This window comes from Phallusia mammillata, chromosome 4, assembly GCF_965637545.1.
Source record: "Phallusia mammillata chromosome 4, kaPhaMamm4.hap1.1, whole genome shotgun sequence".
Lineage (NCBI taxonomy): Eukaryota > Metazoa > Chordata > Ascidiacea > Phlebobranchia > Ascidiidae > Phallusia > Phallusia mammillata.
The window spans coordinates 15,866,161-15,881,588 of NC_137255.1; the positions used below are offsets into that span (position 1 = coordinate 15,866,161).

Below are 15,428 nucleotides of genomic sequence, written 5' to 3' on the forward strand. Positions count from 1 at the left end.
TGCAATTAAAATGCAGGTGATATTGTTGATTTCCAAGACGATCGATTGCGATAGACTTTACATGGTTACGTATGTATTATGGGTAAATTGGCATCAATAAAATACGATGTACAATATCAGCTCAATCGATTTATTATAGGCTACAGATAAAATTTCATTTATTTTACTTGAAGTAAAAACTAAACTGTGTATGTTTAATAATAAGATGGGCTATATTGTAAACTGTTAATATTATAAGGCAATAAGTGTAGCTTGATGTAATGTTAGAATAAAATGACTTGAGATGTATCATTCCAGACCATGGCGGCCTGTAGTCACGTGTCGTTACGTACCAAGCAAAACCCCATTGCGGCGGTTGCAGCTGTGATCCGGATGTTTGTGCAATGTAGTCTCTGGGTTATATTGCTTGGGAGGGTTAGAATGGGACAAAGTAGTCAACGTTTGTAGAAATAAAATTGGATCTCTCTGTGTGTAGCTTATATTGAACTTACAAATTTATTCAGATTAGAAACAAGTTTCTGCTAGAATTGATAGAATTAGTGGGAAGTAGGCTAATCTACTATAGCCAATAAGTGTAATTTGCCAATCGTCTTTATAGCACAGGGGTGGGCAAACTTTTCAGTGCAAGGGCCGCATTCAAAGGTTTTCAATCTTATCGGGCCGCATAGTATTTCACCAACGGACGCCAATTGCTTGCTTGTTTTTTGTTTTAAAATAACTTGTATAAAGAACTTGGTTTATATCACATATATCTATAACTTATATACCATTTTAAGTCGCCTAAAATGCTCAGATTAATAATTTCTAACTTGGTGCATTAGTTTAGCTGAACGGAGCTAACTGTTAAGACGTCATAAACTGTATTGTGACGATTGCGGTGCTTGTTCTTTCGCATTGTTTGCACACAATAAGCGGATAAAAAGCCTGGCGTATATGGTCACTAGGCTGGTAATCGTTTTTTCCAGTCTCACGAAAGCTGTTTTTAGCTGTTTGAAAATCAAAATATTAGGCAAAATAGTTTTAGTTACGTCACGGCCGCCAGTACATGTATTTTAACATACATGGCCACGACCGCACAAACTTGTCTCCGCGGCCGCGTGTCGCCTTACGGCCGCACGTTGTGTACCCCTGATTTAGCCCAAAATATTAACATAGTCTATTTTCAGCTATGTGCAAATACGTTTGTTGTCACTTTAACGATTGTACACACATTGGTTGAAACGCTACAATTGTAATTGTTTTAAAAAATAAACAAGCATTTGTTTCAACATAGGCTACACCACGTTTTTTTGTTAATAATTTCCTTGCGCTAACATTAAACAATGCGAGCCGCTTTTAATAGCCGTGTTGAAATGTTCGTTTGCAAAGAACTGCAACGACCTAAACTTGATCCAAAGTGACCATGGTTTTGGCGTCAACATTGCAAAGTGGACTGTATTTGAAAACGTAAACCGCTTTTACTTTATCGAACAAAGAAATGGTGTCAAGTGACGATTTGACCGTTTCGGTCCCCCAAAACACCTTAAAAAAAACACTGGCCATGCATCAGGGTATACGGCAATTAAAATTAACCATCAGCTTAACCGCACGATCTAAGGCACTAGCACACACAGGCATGATAACTGATCAGGATTGGTATTCAGTCCACTATTCGAACCAAGAGATAAAAATCAAAATCAAAAATGAAATGAACAATAAGAATATGTGCAAATTCTCAGCATGTTTACCGTACACATTCGTGTTTTCTCAAGAATAGGAGAAAGATCGACAATCGTTTTTTTATTTTTTTTGGAACATTTTGTTTGAATAATTTTTGTTTATTTGTTTTCCCTGTGACATATTTCTAGGTCTTGCATTTTCCAGTGGTCTTGCTGCAACAGCAACTTTGATACAAACGTTAAAATCAGCAGATCACATTATTTCTACTGATGATGTATACGGCGGCACCAACAGGTAAAGTCACCTCCAGGCATCTGTTTAGACCAGCGGTTCTCAAACTCTTTTAATTTTTTGTCATAACGGTGCTTCGCAATTTTTTCGAGCACTCGCGGTCCAAGCTAAATATATACATAACATTTAAAATACCTTAACAAAATAAAACTGTCCAGTTACCAAACTAAAAGTTAATTTATTCCTTTCGAAAGCATTTCCACAACAACATACAGAATGAATTTAGTTTAGTTTTGTAAGATCACTGCGTGGGAATGTTCAAAGACAATTTATTACGTCACAAACAAGACTAAAACAATATAAACATATAGTGCGCGAACAATCGTCTCTCTTTGTTACTTGAAAATAAAGCAATGGACCACTTCTTGTCACAAAAAACTCATTTGTCCGACTAATTTTTGCTTATACAATCGCAAGATCTGATATTACATAAGATTGCAGAAATACAATAAGCTCCTCGCGATCCCCCTGAAATCGCGTGACGGACTCTAAAGGGACCGCGGACCCCAGTTTGAGAACCGCTGGTTTATAAAGGTTTATAGACCTACCTTGAAATGAGCTAGGTTTTTCAAAGGTATATCCGGCAAATTGCAGCCAAGTTTGGATTGGAATATTCATTTGTTGATTTTACTGATGTAAAAAATGTAGAGGCAGCACTTCTTCCGAACACCAAGGTGTTTTAAGTATTCATGTTAATATAAACACATAATAAAAATCTCGGTTTTGGCAACTGCTATAACTGTGTCTGTAGATTTTGTGGATCGAAACGCCAACCAATCCAACCATGAAAGTCACTGATATTAAGGCAGTGTCCGATTTGGTCCACGAGTACAATAGTGATGTTAAGATTGTTGTGGACAACACTTTTATGTCGTCTTATTTCCAAGTACGTTATGAAAGTTAGCAATATTTCTCACATTTTCTTGTCCAATACGTTTTTTTGCAGCGACCTTTGCTATTTGGCGCAGATGCAGTTATGTATTCAGCAACAAAGTATATAAATGGCCATAGTGATGTCGTAATGGGTTTGCTGACTACAAATGACGAGGAATTGTTCAAACAACTTCGTTTCCTGCAATATGGTGACAAATATTGAACATCAAATAAATCACGTGAATATTAAATATAGACAAAGGAGTTTTTTATGTGTTTTAGCCATGGGTCCAGTGCCATCTCCGTTTGACTGCTTTTTGGTCAATCGCGGTCTTAAAACCCTTGCAATCAGGATGGAGCAGCATCAAAAGAACGCGATCGCTGTAGCGAAATATCTGGAAGTCAATCCACGAGTGATAAAAACTGTTTATGCTGGAAGCGAATCACATCCACAATTTCACATCACGAAAAAGCAGGTAGGGTGCAGTTCTCCAAATGACTCGATATGAAACTGTACAACTACGGTAAGATCTAAAAAGATTTTATTTCGGCTGCGTTTTTTAGGCGACTGGTTTGTTATTGTTGCGTACACAATACTTTCACACAGACTTGGACAACTAGATAATTCTAGTTGTCTAGTTGGGCAAATTAGAGCAAAATGGCGGTAATTCTAGTTCTAATCTAATTTAGTATTATCGAGTAAGCTCTAATTCTAATTCTAATCTAATTCACAGTTTTCCCAAAATCGCTAGTTTGTCCAACGGCACTTTTAGGCATGTGATCTGAGCATGCATTTTTTAACCAAAGCGCACAAAACCATGCAATTAACAAGACCAAACTACATCACTGAAACACATTTATCAGTGAAATTTGGCACATATTTATATCGGTTCCAATTACCCGATATAAACGGCAAAAATGGATTCGAATCTAACTGGATTCGAATCCAAAGGATTCGTTATTCTACCTTGAACATCCCTATTTCAGATGCACTGAATTGTATTGTTTTAAATGTGCAAATCTACAAGTTTAAATTTGAAACAAACTAAAGTTGGTTGGCTTAAATCTAATTCTAGTTTAATTTCTAGATTTTGAGAAACTTCTAATTCTAATTCTAATCTAATTTGCAAAAAAAGGAGATGCTCTAATTTTAATTCTAATCTAATTTGAAAAACCGAAAAAAAATCTAGTTGTCCAAGTCTGCTTTCACAGGGCTATAATGACCCATGCATCAGTTCCCAAAGATCAAAGAGAAAAATTGGGAATCAGTGACACTTTCGTTCGATTGTCGGTTGGTTTGGAGAATGTGGAAGATTTGATCGCTGATCTGGATCAAGCTTTAGTCGCTGCTGTAAGAAGTTATTAAACGTCTTTACATGTAGACGAGTTAAAGTCTGTGTATTTTGATATCTAGGTATGGGACGAGATTTTAAGTCTTTGCAGCCTGCAAACATACACATTGTCTTTGTACTGTAATTGCGATGTTTTCTTTTTATTCTTTTAGTTGCCCGACACCTGAGAATGCAACCCTGCTAACAAACCTGTTGGCTTCAAATAAGGTCTGATGTTTCGGAAAATGAAATACTCTGTTGGTGCTTGTTGTCCGTTATAATAAAAAGCGACGACAGTGGTCAATTACATGTGTTTGGCGCCCACAAATAAACAACCATCTCTCAATTTGTTTTATGCTATAGGGCAGTGGTTCCCAACCGGGGAGGAATTTTATGAGTTCAGGGGAGGAATTTCAAAAAAACTGTAAAAAAAATTTTGCATTACAAATGTTTCAGAATGTTTTTGTATATGCATTGATGTCCATTATAATTTGTATGCAGTTCACATTTGGAACCGGTTGTAAAGGATTCTGAAATGGACATCCCTAATTATAAGGCATACTTGTATATACGGCCGCTTGCTACGTTTCAGGCGCTTAAATTAATCGATTATTGTCGTAACAAAGTCCATTGTTTTAGCATTTTGTTTCTTGACAGTCTGGCTGTTGCATAGTTCCTTAACGACTGAACAGTTTACAGTTTGTAAACAGTATATGTAATGAAACTAGATTCTTAGTTACGTATCATTGTCTTGTGTAGATTTTAGCTGTAGCTTAAAGGCACTGTCACAAACTGCGCCGCGTATACAACTACTTTCAGAGCGCAAACAAGAGCAAATTTCGCATTGAGTTGTAATGTGAAATAAATTGCATGTTGTATGTTTTTTCGTCTTATGGGGAGGAATGAATAGTTCGAAAATGGGCGAAGGGAGGAATGTAACAAAAACGTTGGTAACCACTGCTATGGGGAAAGATTACATGAAAAATCCGATAGACCAAAGGTTCTCGAAGTTTTATTTTTTTGTCACAACGGTCCATTCGCAATTTTCTTGGGCTTTCGTGGTCCAAGCTAAATATATAATAATGCAACTGAATTTACCTGAGCGAAACAAAACCTATAGTTAACAACTAGAAGTTAATTTATTCCTTACGAAAGTATTTCCACAACAACATGCATAATGAATTTAGTTTTACAAACAAAAAATTCACTCGGGAATGTTTCAAGGGTAATTAATTAGCTACGTTACAAGATACTGGTGGTGATTTATATCTATCCAATTTTTGAAGTACAGTCGCAATATTATATAAGATTGCAGAAATACTTCAAGCTCCTTGCGGTCCATCTGTAATCGCTTGGCGGACCCCAGATTGAGAATTAACCGCTGCGCTAGACCTATGTTGTACATCGCCGTAGAGTTTTTAGGGTAGGGCTTGAATAAAACAGGCTAATTCGGGCCCAGTTTCAAACCCGGCCACAGTTGTGTCGTAATTTCACCGTGGCAAATCTAAATTTCGGCCTACTTCATCTCGGTCTCACCACAACTTAATAACGCAAAAACTAGTTTTGTTTGCAGATGTCACAAATTGCAATAAAAAACCTACGAAAGTCACAAAGAACCCTACGAAAGTGTTTCCCAAACTATTTTTGGTGGGATACAATTTACTGCGACCCATACGCTTGTAATTATTTACGTTACAAACAAAAACAACGCTGTCAGTTGTTGTGTAGAGCAGTGCTCCGCAACCGGTGTGCCGCAATACGTTGCTGGGTGTGCCGCCGCAAAAGCGTACCTTTTTGTTTTTAATTTGTTTTTTTGTATTTTATCATTATAGCAAATGATACAGTACACAACACCAAACCAAAGCTACACTACTCACGACACATTCATGTTTTATTACATTATAAAATACTTTATATTGGCTTAATGCAGGGGTTTCAAAACACGCGGCCTGGTGTGGCCCTTAGAGGGTTTTATAACTAACTTTTAAATTTTAGGTGTTTACCTCAGGTGGAATACCCTGTCAGACCACCGATTTTAAGTAACGATTATTCTTTATTAGTGATGGCTAGAAATAAATGCGATGTTTTAATCCTGTGATGGAAATATTCCCTCCAGTGGAAAATCTGCAATTCCAATTGTTGCGTCATATTTTTCAATTGTTTCGTCATTGTATGCCATTGGTTTCGCACATAGTAGTTTAATTCACTTGTTTTTTTAGTTTGCTAAACTGTACATATGTTTCTTGTTTATTGCATCGCAAATGTTTTGTGCACATAAAATGACGTAAACGCACAACATTTTTAAGCACATGATATTTGTATTCATATTACTTTTTTAAAAAAGTTACAATAGCACGCTCTTTACTAACGTAAAAAATGTTTTTGGCCCTCAAAACGTTTAAGACCCCTGGCTTAATGCTCTTTTAGTCTTTCAAAAAATTTCAAATCGCATCTTCGGTTCGGGTGTGCCGCCCAACATTTAAAGCTTGTATGGTGTGACGTGCGTGAAAAAAGGTTGCGGAGCACTGGCCTAAGGGAATGGCTCCCAACTCATTTTAGGGCATAGACTAATTTAACAAATAAAAAACAAAAGAACTGGGCACCACATTCCTCCCCTTCATTGTTTTTAAAGTATGTAAACTAGTAACTACATCTGGGGTGGATCTTTAATTTTCGAAGACTTAATTGTTTTCACAAAATGCTAATTATTGCCTTGTATTACGCATATTTGGTAAGCAACGAAGTAAAATCACCTGATGTCAGTGGCGGCTCGTGCCTAAAATTTCTGGGGGTGCTGCTCCAATTTTTAGCCTTTATTGAACAAATATAAGTTGGCAACATATAGAAAAGCCACATTTCTAGTTTTCTAGTCATTGTTTTGAGTAGAAAAACAAGTAATACAAATCTTAAGCTCCGCAGCACCCTAGCACGAGCCGCCCCTGCCTGATGTTATATGCAGGTGCGACCCGCGAGCTAACTTTGGCTTTTGTTTTTGGCCCCACAGTAACAAAGGTTACCCACCCCAAGTATTTGGATTTAACTTGAAGCGTTTGGACTTGTGGTTCTCAACCGGGGGTCCGCGACAACTTCTTAATTCCCGCAAAACGAGATTAATAAATCGCGATTTGAAAAAAAACGCTTTGGTGTTTAAAAAATAGCATGGAACTTATTTGAAAGCATTCTTCGTAGGCGACAAACCACAGTGCATTATGACATCTAAACCCCATTGTGATGCAACAGACGTAAATTGTCAGTGGACAACAACGTCACATTACACTGTAATGGCTCTTTCTTGTTGATTCCCGATGTCGCAACCCAGAAAAAGGGATTAAAATTTTGGTCCTGGACCGAATGTGGTTGTAACTTTATGCACCATGTTTTGGTTGCTTGTTAATAAAAAGGACGAAAATACCTAAAACTTCTAAGGGGTCCGCAATTAGATTACAGCACCGAAAAGGGTCCTCGAAGGCAAAAAGGTTGAGAACCACTGTACTAGACCGAGAAGCAATAATTAATAAACCGGCAAATATAAGTCTAACTAATTAGAACTGATACATAGAGTTGCAAGTTAATACTTAACCGTGTTTGTAAAATAGTACCTGTACCATTAAATATTTAAATCAAGTTTTGGATTCTTTTATACTTTGGTGTTAATTGCTAATTGCTGTTTTCTCTTTAATTGCAATTCTATTTGAATAAGACTTCTTGAAATATTTCTGTCGCTGATAACCAAATAAACCAACAATGTAGTCAACGGATTATACAAGTGGTGTTTATCTCCAAGGAATCTTGAGGCAGCAGTTTGAACCATAAACTTAGTAGCCTAAGGCTTAAACCTATTGCGTTGTTAATTCGTGAGAGTAGCAGTACTTTGAAGCCCGCGTGAACCTCCGCAGACCCCTAAAGGACCGCGGACAGCAGTTTAAGAACCGCTGTTCAGCAATTTAGCGACATAAAAACAGATTGACTGTCGGCCCTAACGAAGGTTCTCGAGTTTAAGGTCGACCTCCTCAACATCTACGTTAAAGGGTAGTTGAAAAAAAATCCCCATCACAGTAAAAAAAGTTGCCACTAACGATTATACAGCTTGTCTGATTTGCTCTCTATTTGATTTACAGTTTCGGCTATTTACTGCCAACCCAATCATATTTAACTGGGCAGGAATATAAATCGTTTACTTTACTTCTATAAGCTTTTAAAATTAAAAACAAACAAGTCCTTTCCACATCGAGGAAAACAAGTAATCTATACGATTGACGCTGAAAACAATCCACGCCAGAATATAATAATCAAAATTACACAACTTAAAACGCTGATATTCATCGCAAAACATGAAAAACGGTTTTGTCGAATTACTATACTACTAGAAAAAGAATCTTAGAACATTAACAGAACGACATTTAATAGGCAGAAACGGTTACTTTTTCGTCACTTTTTACAAATCGCCAGTTTTTGCAAACTTTCATTACAGGATTAAATTACACAAACATTTTCTTGGCGTTGTGATTAATAGATTACATAAGTAAATAGATGCACAAGGACACAGTAAAAACATTTTTCCACAAACCATGCAAATTTTGACTATATTTGTGTGTGAATTAGCCTAAAATTTGAATTACAGCATTTGTTTCATACATGCGTTTATCATCACAAAAGTGTGTAGCCACTACATTAAACCCCAAAATGAAACCTGCCTATAAACCAATCAAAACCACAAAGCTGAAAAAGCGAAAATGAGCTACACGAAAGAACTGGGTAGTAGACAAACACACACATCATGCATAGTAACTGGGCGACACAAGAAGATCTGTGAGGGTTGCCAGCTCATCACTGCTGAACTTCAATTTATCCTCATGCCAGTTGTCATGATGTGTTCGCTTGAACTCAGACAATGTCTTTTGCACTGTACCCTGTATGGGCTGTGGGTCATGCAAATGTTCGCTTAGTTTCATCAACACCTGGGGCATCCAGTCAGTAACAGAGTAAGGGGACGATAGCACACAGGCACTTAAAATCAAAACCCCAGAGTGACGCTTCAACAGTCTTTTCTGCAATTCACCTTCTGGAACACTTTCAGGAGCAGCTTGCTTCTTCGACTTCAACCTTGTTCGACATAAGGAATAAGCATGTTTAAGCAAGTCATCAGAGCACTTCATAACCCCACACTGGATCAAGCCACTGAGTGTTACACTTGCCATTTGACAAACCTCATATTGTTCGTCTTTAAGCAAATAAAATATAACACTTTCAAGGGACTTCACATGCTGTTGACTCTGTTGTATAGCAAACAAATTGCTGTAAACAAAGACCTGAATATAAGGCAGAATGGAATATCTAGCATGCCAAGATGTAGTTGTAGAAATGTTTTCCACGGCTTGTAAAACATCTGGTATATCCTCCGCTTGAACTAGACTTTGTGCAAAGCATGAAAGACACAAACGAGTGTCTCTATGCAACTCCTCATCAACAGCTTGGACTGCTTGCTGTTCCACTGGGTACATTTTGCAAATCACTGGAAGCAACTTCAACAATGGGGTTCTGAAAGGCTGCAGCATACTTCTTTGTGCACTGACTATCCACTTTAGAATGCTTTTGAAGATTCTGATATTCTCACTTCGTTCATTGTCTGTATCAACAGACATTGCCATTGAGTCATCCACTGGCTCTCTGACATCATCAGCATTTTTGGATTCTTTTGCCAGGGAAGACAATAAATCTCTTGGCAAAACATTCTGCATGTGTGACAGGTTTGATATGTCCGGTATTGGTGAACCAGGAGGCAACAGCTTCTTAAGACCATTTTGTATTTGCTCAATCAAAGCAGGGGGTAAGTTGGAAACGCCACCTTCTTGCACAGCCATTGCTACCGGCATGCTGAATTCCTCCAATGATTCCAGGATACTGCTTGTAGAAGGGTAACTGTGAACAGACGACTCCGATGAGGCAGAACTAAGTGGTGGTGTATCTTCTGAGAGCAAGCTTTCTAATTTCGGTAGCAATGATGCTATAAGAGTTTCAATTTCAGGTGTTCTTTTGGCAGACTGCTTTCCAAGTAATTTTATGTCATACAAAAATACACTTGCAACAAAACAACCAACACGGTTTCGTATGTTTTTGTATGGGTGTCCAAGTCTACATTCAACAAGCTTCAAAATTCTATGCATTAGCTCTGGAACACGCCACTCTTGTTGATGAATGCCTCCCTGCAACACATACAATTTGCTACCTTCAACCAAAGCTGTTGGACTAGCAGTTTCAGATTCCTCAACCAAAAACCTCAGGACCCAGTGGATTCTCCTAGGATCTCTGTTTTGTACTAGGTGACCAAAAGCTTGATCCCAGTCCTTCATTGTTTCAGAACTAATGTTAGCAACAGCCGTTCGTAAAACAGGTATAACCCACTGCCACATGCTTTCCACCTTTTCAAAGTCCCAGTGCTTGGAACCCATCACCATTCCAGTAATAATCTCAGCTGCACATCTTTGGTGAGTTTCTTGTTTTTCCTGCACTAACCTTTCAATGTGGGGACGAAACAGTGGCACAAACACATCCCCAAAATTTCTAAACAAACCTCGGAATAGATCCATTCTTTTGCTGTCAAACTTGTCTTTACCTTTTTCATTCTCAAGACAGAAATATTCAATCAACTTTTCCACAAACTCTGGGTCCATGAAATAGTTTTGTACTTCAACTTCATCATCATCCAACTCTGCCAAACTGCGGTTGAGTTTTGGTTGTTTGTCGAATGGAGCATATGTTTTAAGATGCTTGGGCCAGCAGTAGTAACCCCAGTGAGTCTTATCAATAAACACTGTGTTTTCAAATTTCTCTTTCGTCAAGGGTAAATCACTGCTGTTAAACTGGTGCCAAGCATTGTCTGGTCTATCACCAGGGCACATGGTACTGGAAAGTGAGAGTGATGTAATTTCTGTCACAGTTTTCCACAAAACAACATGGTTTCGTTTTAGTTGCTTCATGATGGAAGCAACACAAGCAACTGCTAATCGGCGTATAGATAGTGTATCATCCAACAGCAGTGTGATGTATAGCTTTATAATGCGTGTTGGTGGCCTAATATCGTACCTCAGCAGGAGTGACAGCATGCCAAGAACCAGTTGTGCATGTTTCCAAGTTAGTTTTCCACCATCATACAAGTCAGCCAAGTCATTTACCAATGTCAAATATACTTTCCTGTTTTGTGCATTCTGTTGTTCACAGTAAGTAATTCCCCTCACAGTTGCTTCAGAAGTGTTAAAATCTTTAACTTTTGGAAGTGAGTCTGAATTAAACAAGTTCACTGCAGCTTGCATGCAAGAATCTGTAAAGTGAACATCAATGGCCATCATGTTAAAGGAGGTTTGAATTTTCGCAGCCAGTTTCTCATACAACTTAGCAACCGAAAGCTTATCCGAATGTGGAGCATCAATGAGGGCTGGCCAAGTCTGCCTAATAACATCCCAGTTATGTAAATAGCCCAAGAATTGTCGACTTTTCATCTTGCCAAGGAGTAGATACAATGATCCTTTGAACTTTTGGTGTGAAACTGCTTGATTTTTATCAAGATTTTTCAAAATTACTGGCAAATAATGCTTGTATGCATTAGATGGCATCAGACCCAGTCCATGAAAAAACAATGACTGTGCACTCTGTCGTACCTTCATGTAATGTGAAGTAGACATGTCAATAAGATCCATCATTATTGAGTGATGCATATTTGTGTAAAAGGACCTTTCGACAGCAAGCACCCGCATAGAGTGTTGCAATGAAGTTCGGTCAACCAAACAATGACGTGTTCGCCTCTTATTTTTATGCAAGGGGTCACTCATCAGGGTTTTGTAGGTGGAAAAAACTTTCCAGTTTTGATCAAACAAAGCCTTTTGTCCCTCATGCATTAGAGCACATTGACTGTATACATGCACAATCTGGCAAATAGCTTTCACATCATCCTCATGTTCTTTTAATGTGGTCTGAAGAGTTTTTCTGACCACTTCAAATATACGGTGTCTCCAACCTACCCGATCATCCTGTTGCATCACTGTTTTGTAGTAGGGCAGACTCTCTACAATGGATACAGGCCAACTGGTAAAGTCAATAGGTGAATCGTTGGGTACATCTACCAGATCTTTTTTCTCAACAGGAAGGAGCTGGTAACAGCCAGCAAGAACATCATGTAGCAACTTCAAGATTTTTCGCAAATCCTCTTTTGACAAGTCTTCCAACCCTCCATTGTATTTCTTCAATTTGTCCAAGTGTGGTGAAATAAATCTGTCAAGAATGTCAAAGCAAGCTTCCAGTTCCATTTTACTTGGCACATGCCAGGATATTTCCAATTTCCATGGATCAGTTGTGGCTCCCCAATCATCAAGTGCAAGATATGTCTTTGGGTCCTCATCAAAGCTATGGGAAACACTGCGATGTTCAGTGATATAAAATGTGCTCCACCCAATAAGGCAGTTCTTCAACAGGTGTGTGGCCAACATATAACCCTGTTTGACTTTCATGTCATAGACTAGCTGCACAACCTCTAGCAAACTGTTATTGTATGTCAACAAATGCTCTGTACCAACATAACAAATTTCACATAAAATTGTTACATCCCATAACAGTTTTTTGTCCATTTTTTCTTCAGTTTTGGCATCAACATTCTCTTGGAAATGGTCAATTATAAGTTCACAGAAATGAGGAATAAACAAGGCATATGCCTTTGAGGGGTTTGCTTTCACAGTAGCAGCGAACAAGCTAGATGCAGTTGATAGTGCTGCATTGCCTTCAAGAAGATTGTTGGTGGAAAATTCAAATACCCTTTTCAGACAGCTTGAGTAGATATCCAAGGATGATTGCTGTAAAAGCAAGGATGCAGAGGTGACTAGTAATTTCTTTGTCAAATTTTCTGTTGTTGTGGTGTGATGCTCAGTATCCTCTGTATGTTCATGTGACTGTGCCCCATGTTCCTGACTCAAACTCTCCAAAAACATAAAACAGCGGTCGAGAAATTGTAGGGCAAAATCTTTGAAACCAGATGTGGAGTAGCACAGCCTTTTCTCATCTTCTGACAAACCAGGTTTGTATTCAACTGCTTCACTACAATCTACAACTGGTATCAATGACATGCAAGTGCTTATAAACTGAAAAGCATACATGGACTTGGGAAGGTCATTGGGATCAATTGCTGGAAGACATTGCAACAACAGAGGAATAATATGGTTTCTTATTTCAGGGTAACCATGGATACCAGGGCCAAGGGTGGAAGAAAGAGCAGAAAGACAAGCCCTAGCCTGATGAGGTTCGGTAAGTGTTTCCAAAGCAATGTATGTCTTTTCAAGTAGTAAAGGGACAATGCTTTCTGGTTTCAAAAATGCAAGGATTTGTAAAACCCTCGACCCGACAAGAGATCCGAGTTTGCCATACAACATTAATACAGTAACTGGCTTCAAAATCTCCACAAATGCTTCTATGTCCTCATCTCGAATTAAGTGGGATTCTGGTATCTTTGGCTCCCAAAATTTCTTTTTGTGTCTCTCCCTGAAGAGTCTTGCCGAAAACTTAACTGTTAGTTGCTGTAGGAAACTGCTTAAATTTGTAACCCATCGTCCATGGTTTGAGGGGTGAAAATAGGACTCAGAAGCATCAATGAGGCATTTTAAATTTTTAAGGATACATTCTGTGGCAGGTCCACCAAACATAGACACAATCCAAAGACAACAGGTATCCATAGGCAGAGCTTGTGCAAGTGCAGTTGTGTGCTGGAGTTTGCCAACAGGTAGCTGAAAGGATCGAAGAACACGAGTAAACAGGGTGTCAATGACTGGCCTCCAGTCAATTAGTCCAATATTGTTGTGGGCCAAACGAGCAAAGAGATTAACAAAATGCTTTTCCCAACTAGGACCATTTCTCACATTCTTCCACAGTGTAAGAAACTCCTCGATCCACAGCTTCCAAGAGGCATTTTGCTGACTTTCATCAAACACAAGTGTGGGCAAAAACAAATCCAAGTAAAGACATCCTTTTCCCATCACAATGTCATATGGACAGAGTAATGGTCTCCATTCATCCAACATATCCCTGGTTGTTTCAGGTGGGAAAAGTGACCTGCAGTTGCGAATCAAGCTGCGTAATTTACTGTCCATATTCTGTGGAATCCACTCTAAGCCCATGGGTTCCATTTTAGAATAAGACAATCTTTCTGAGAGCTTATGCAAAGGTTTCCAATCAAGTGTTACATCAGACCGGGTTAACAGTTCCCTTTTCTTCAAAAGTTTGACAAGAATGTTTGCAAATTGTTCAACCAGGACACCTTCCAGGTGGGGTAGGGTGATCAACTCATAAAACAGCTTAACAAATAAAACATGATCTTCTTTTGTAAACTTTAAGCCATACAGACGGATGTATCTTGTCAACTGAGAAGTCCAATAAATTACACCGGGCCTCAAATCTCTCAGAAAAACTGCTTTTAACAAATTGGTCTTAATAGCAGACAAGGCATGGTTGGATTCCTCAATAATGCAATCAGAATAGGGCAAGTGTTTGTTATAAACAACTTCAGTCTGGGGTGTGGATTCGCATCTTTCCATGTTGAAAGATTGCAGTCCCTTGTTATCATTCATGTTTAACATGCCTAAAAAGTAACAATAAAACTGATAGCTGTAAAATAATATTAATACATTTTTGCTACAGGTGAAAGGCTAGGAACCAAAACATAGATTTTAGCGTCTTAATTGTGTAAAAAAAATAAAAAAAGAACCAAATTTACAATTTTGCTCTACAATGTCAGACTGTCAGTTTTTATTTGTCATTTTAGAAAGTCTATCCAATCCATGCAGCGGATGTACGTAAATAACAAATTTACAGCATATCTGTAGAAATCTGTTTGAAAGTGCGCCGCTTACAAGAAAAAATCTATAATTTAAACAAATCCTTAGCAAGGCCATGCTTTCGAATCTGAACACATACCCAACATTACTATTATCATACTTACATAAAATGACTTCCTAGATGGATTAACCAAAGTGGTTGACTCTAAAAACAAAAGATACATTTGTTAGTTACTGATTTTCAAATTCATTAATTGACTTTTATTCACTTTGGCTTAGTAACAAAAACAGAAATCTAATCCATTTGCAACCTACCTTGTATGATCCAGCGAAAACAACATTAAAGTAGAATTCTTACACCCAAGTTGAGAACAAAACGCATTGTTTGTTTTTACATCAGTTTTATACTGTGGAATAGAAGAAAAATTATTAACAAAAATTAATATATTTTGTTTTAAATACA

At 38.0% G+C, this 15,428-nt stretch overlaps 1 protein-coding gene and 1 pseudogene across 2 annotated transcripts; one reads left to right on the forward strand and one right to left on the reverse strand.

The window, feature by feature from the left end:
• The first annotated feature begins 1,540 nt into the window (after positions 1–1,540).
• Positions 1,541–4,812, forward strand: LOC145223519 (cystathionine gamma-lyase-like; annotated as a pseudogene). Its single transcript, XR_013859487.1, has 7 exons — positions 1,541–1,550; positions 1,848–1,953; positions 2,525–2,624; positions 2,702–2,836; positions 2,897–3,032; positions 3,106–3,488; positions 3,995–4,812. The product of XR_013859487.1 is annotated as a cystathionine gamma-lyase-like (transcript).
• A 3,606-nt stretch (positions 4,813–8,418) lies between these two features.
• On the reverse strand, positions 8,419–15,369 carry LOC145222854 (proteasome activator complex subunit 4A-like). Its single transcript, XM_080089075.1, has 3 exons — positions 15,281–15,369; positions 15,130–15,170; positions 8,419–14,769 (listed from the first exon to the last, which is right to left on the reverse strand). The coding sequence occupies exon 3, from the start codon at positions 14,765–14,767 to the stop codon at positions 8,930–8,932; it is 5,838 nt and encodes a 1,945-aa protein (XP_079945201.1). The 5' UTR covers positions 14,768–14,769; positions 15,130–15,170; positions 15,281–15,369; the 3' UTR covers positions 8,419–8,929.
• Between the last annotated feature and the right edge of the window lie 59 nt (positions 15,370–15,428).

Coding starts and splice junctions, on each gene's coding strand:
- LOC145222854 (XM_080089075.1), bottom strand. CDS start 14,767: ATGTTAAACATGAATGATAACAAGGGACTGCAATCTTTCAACATGGAA.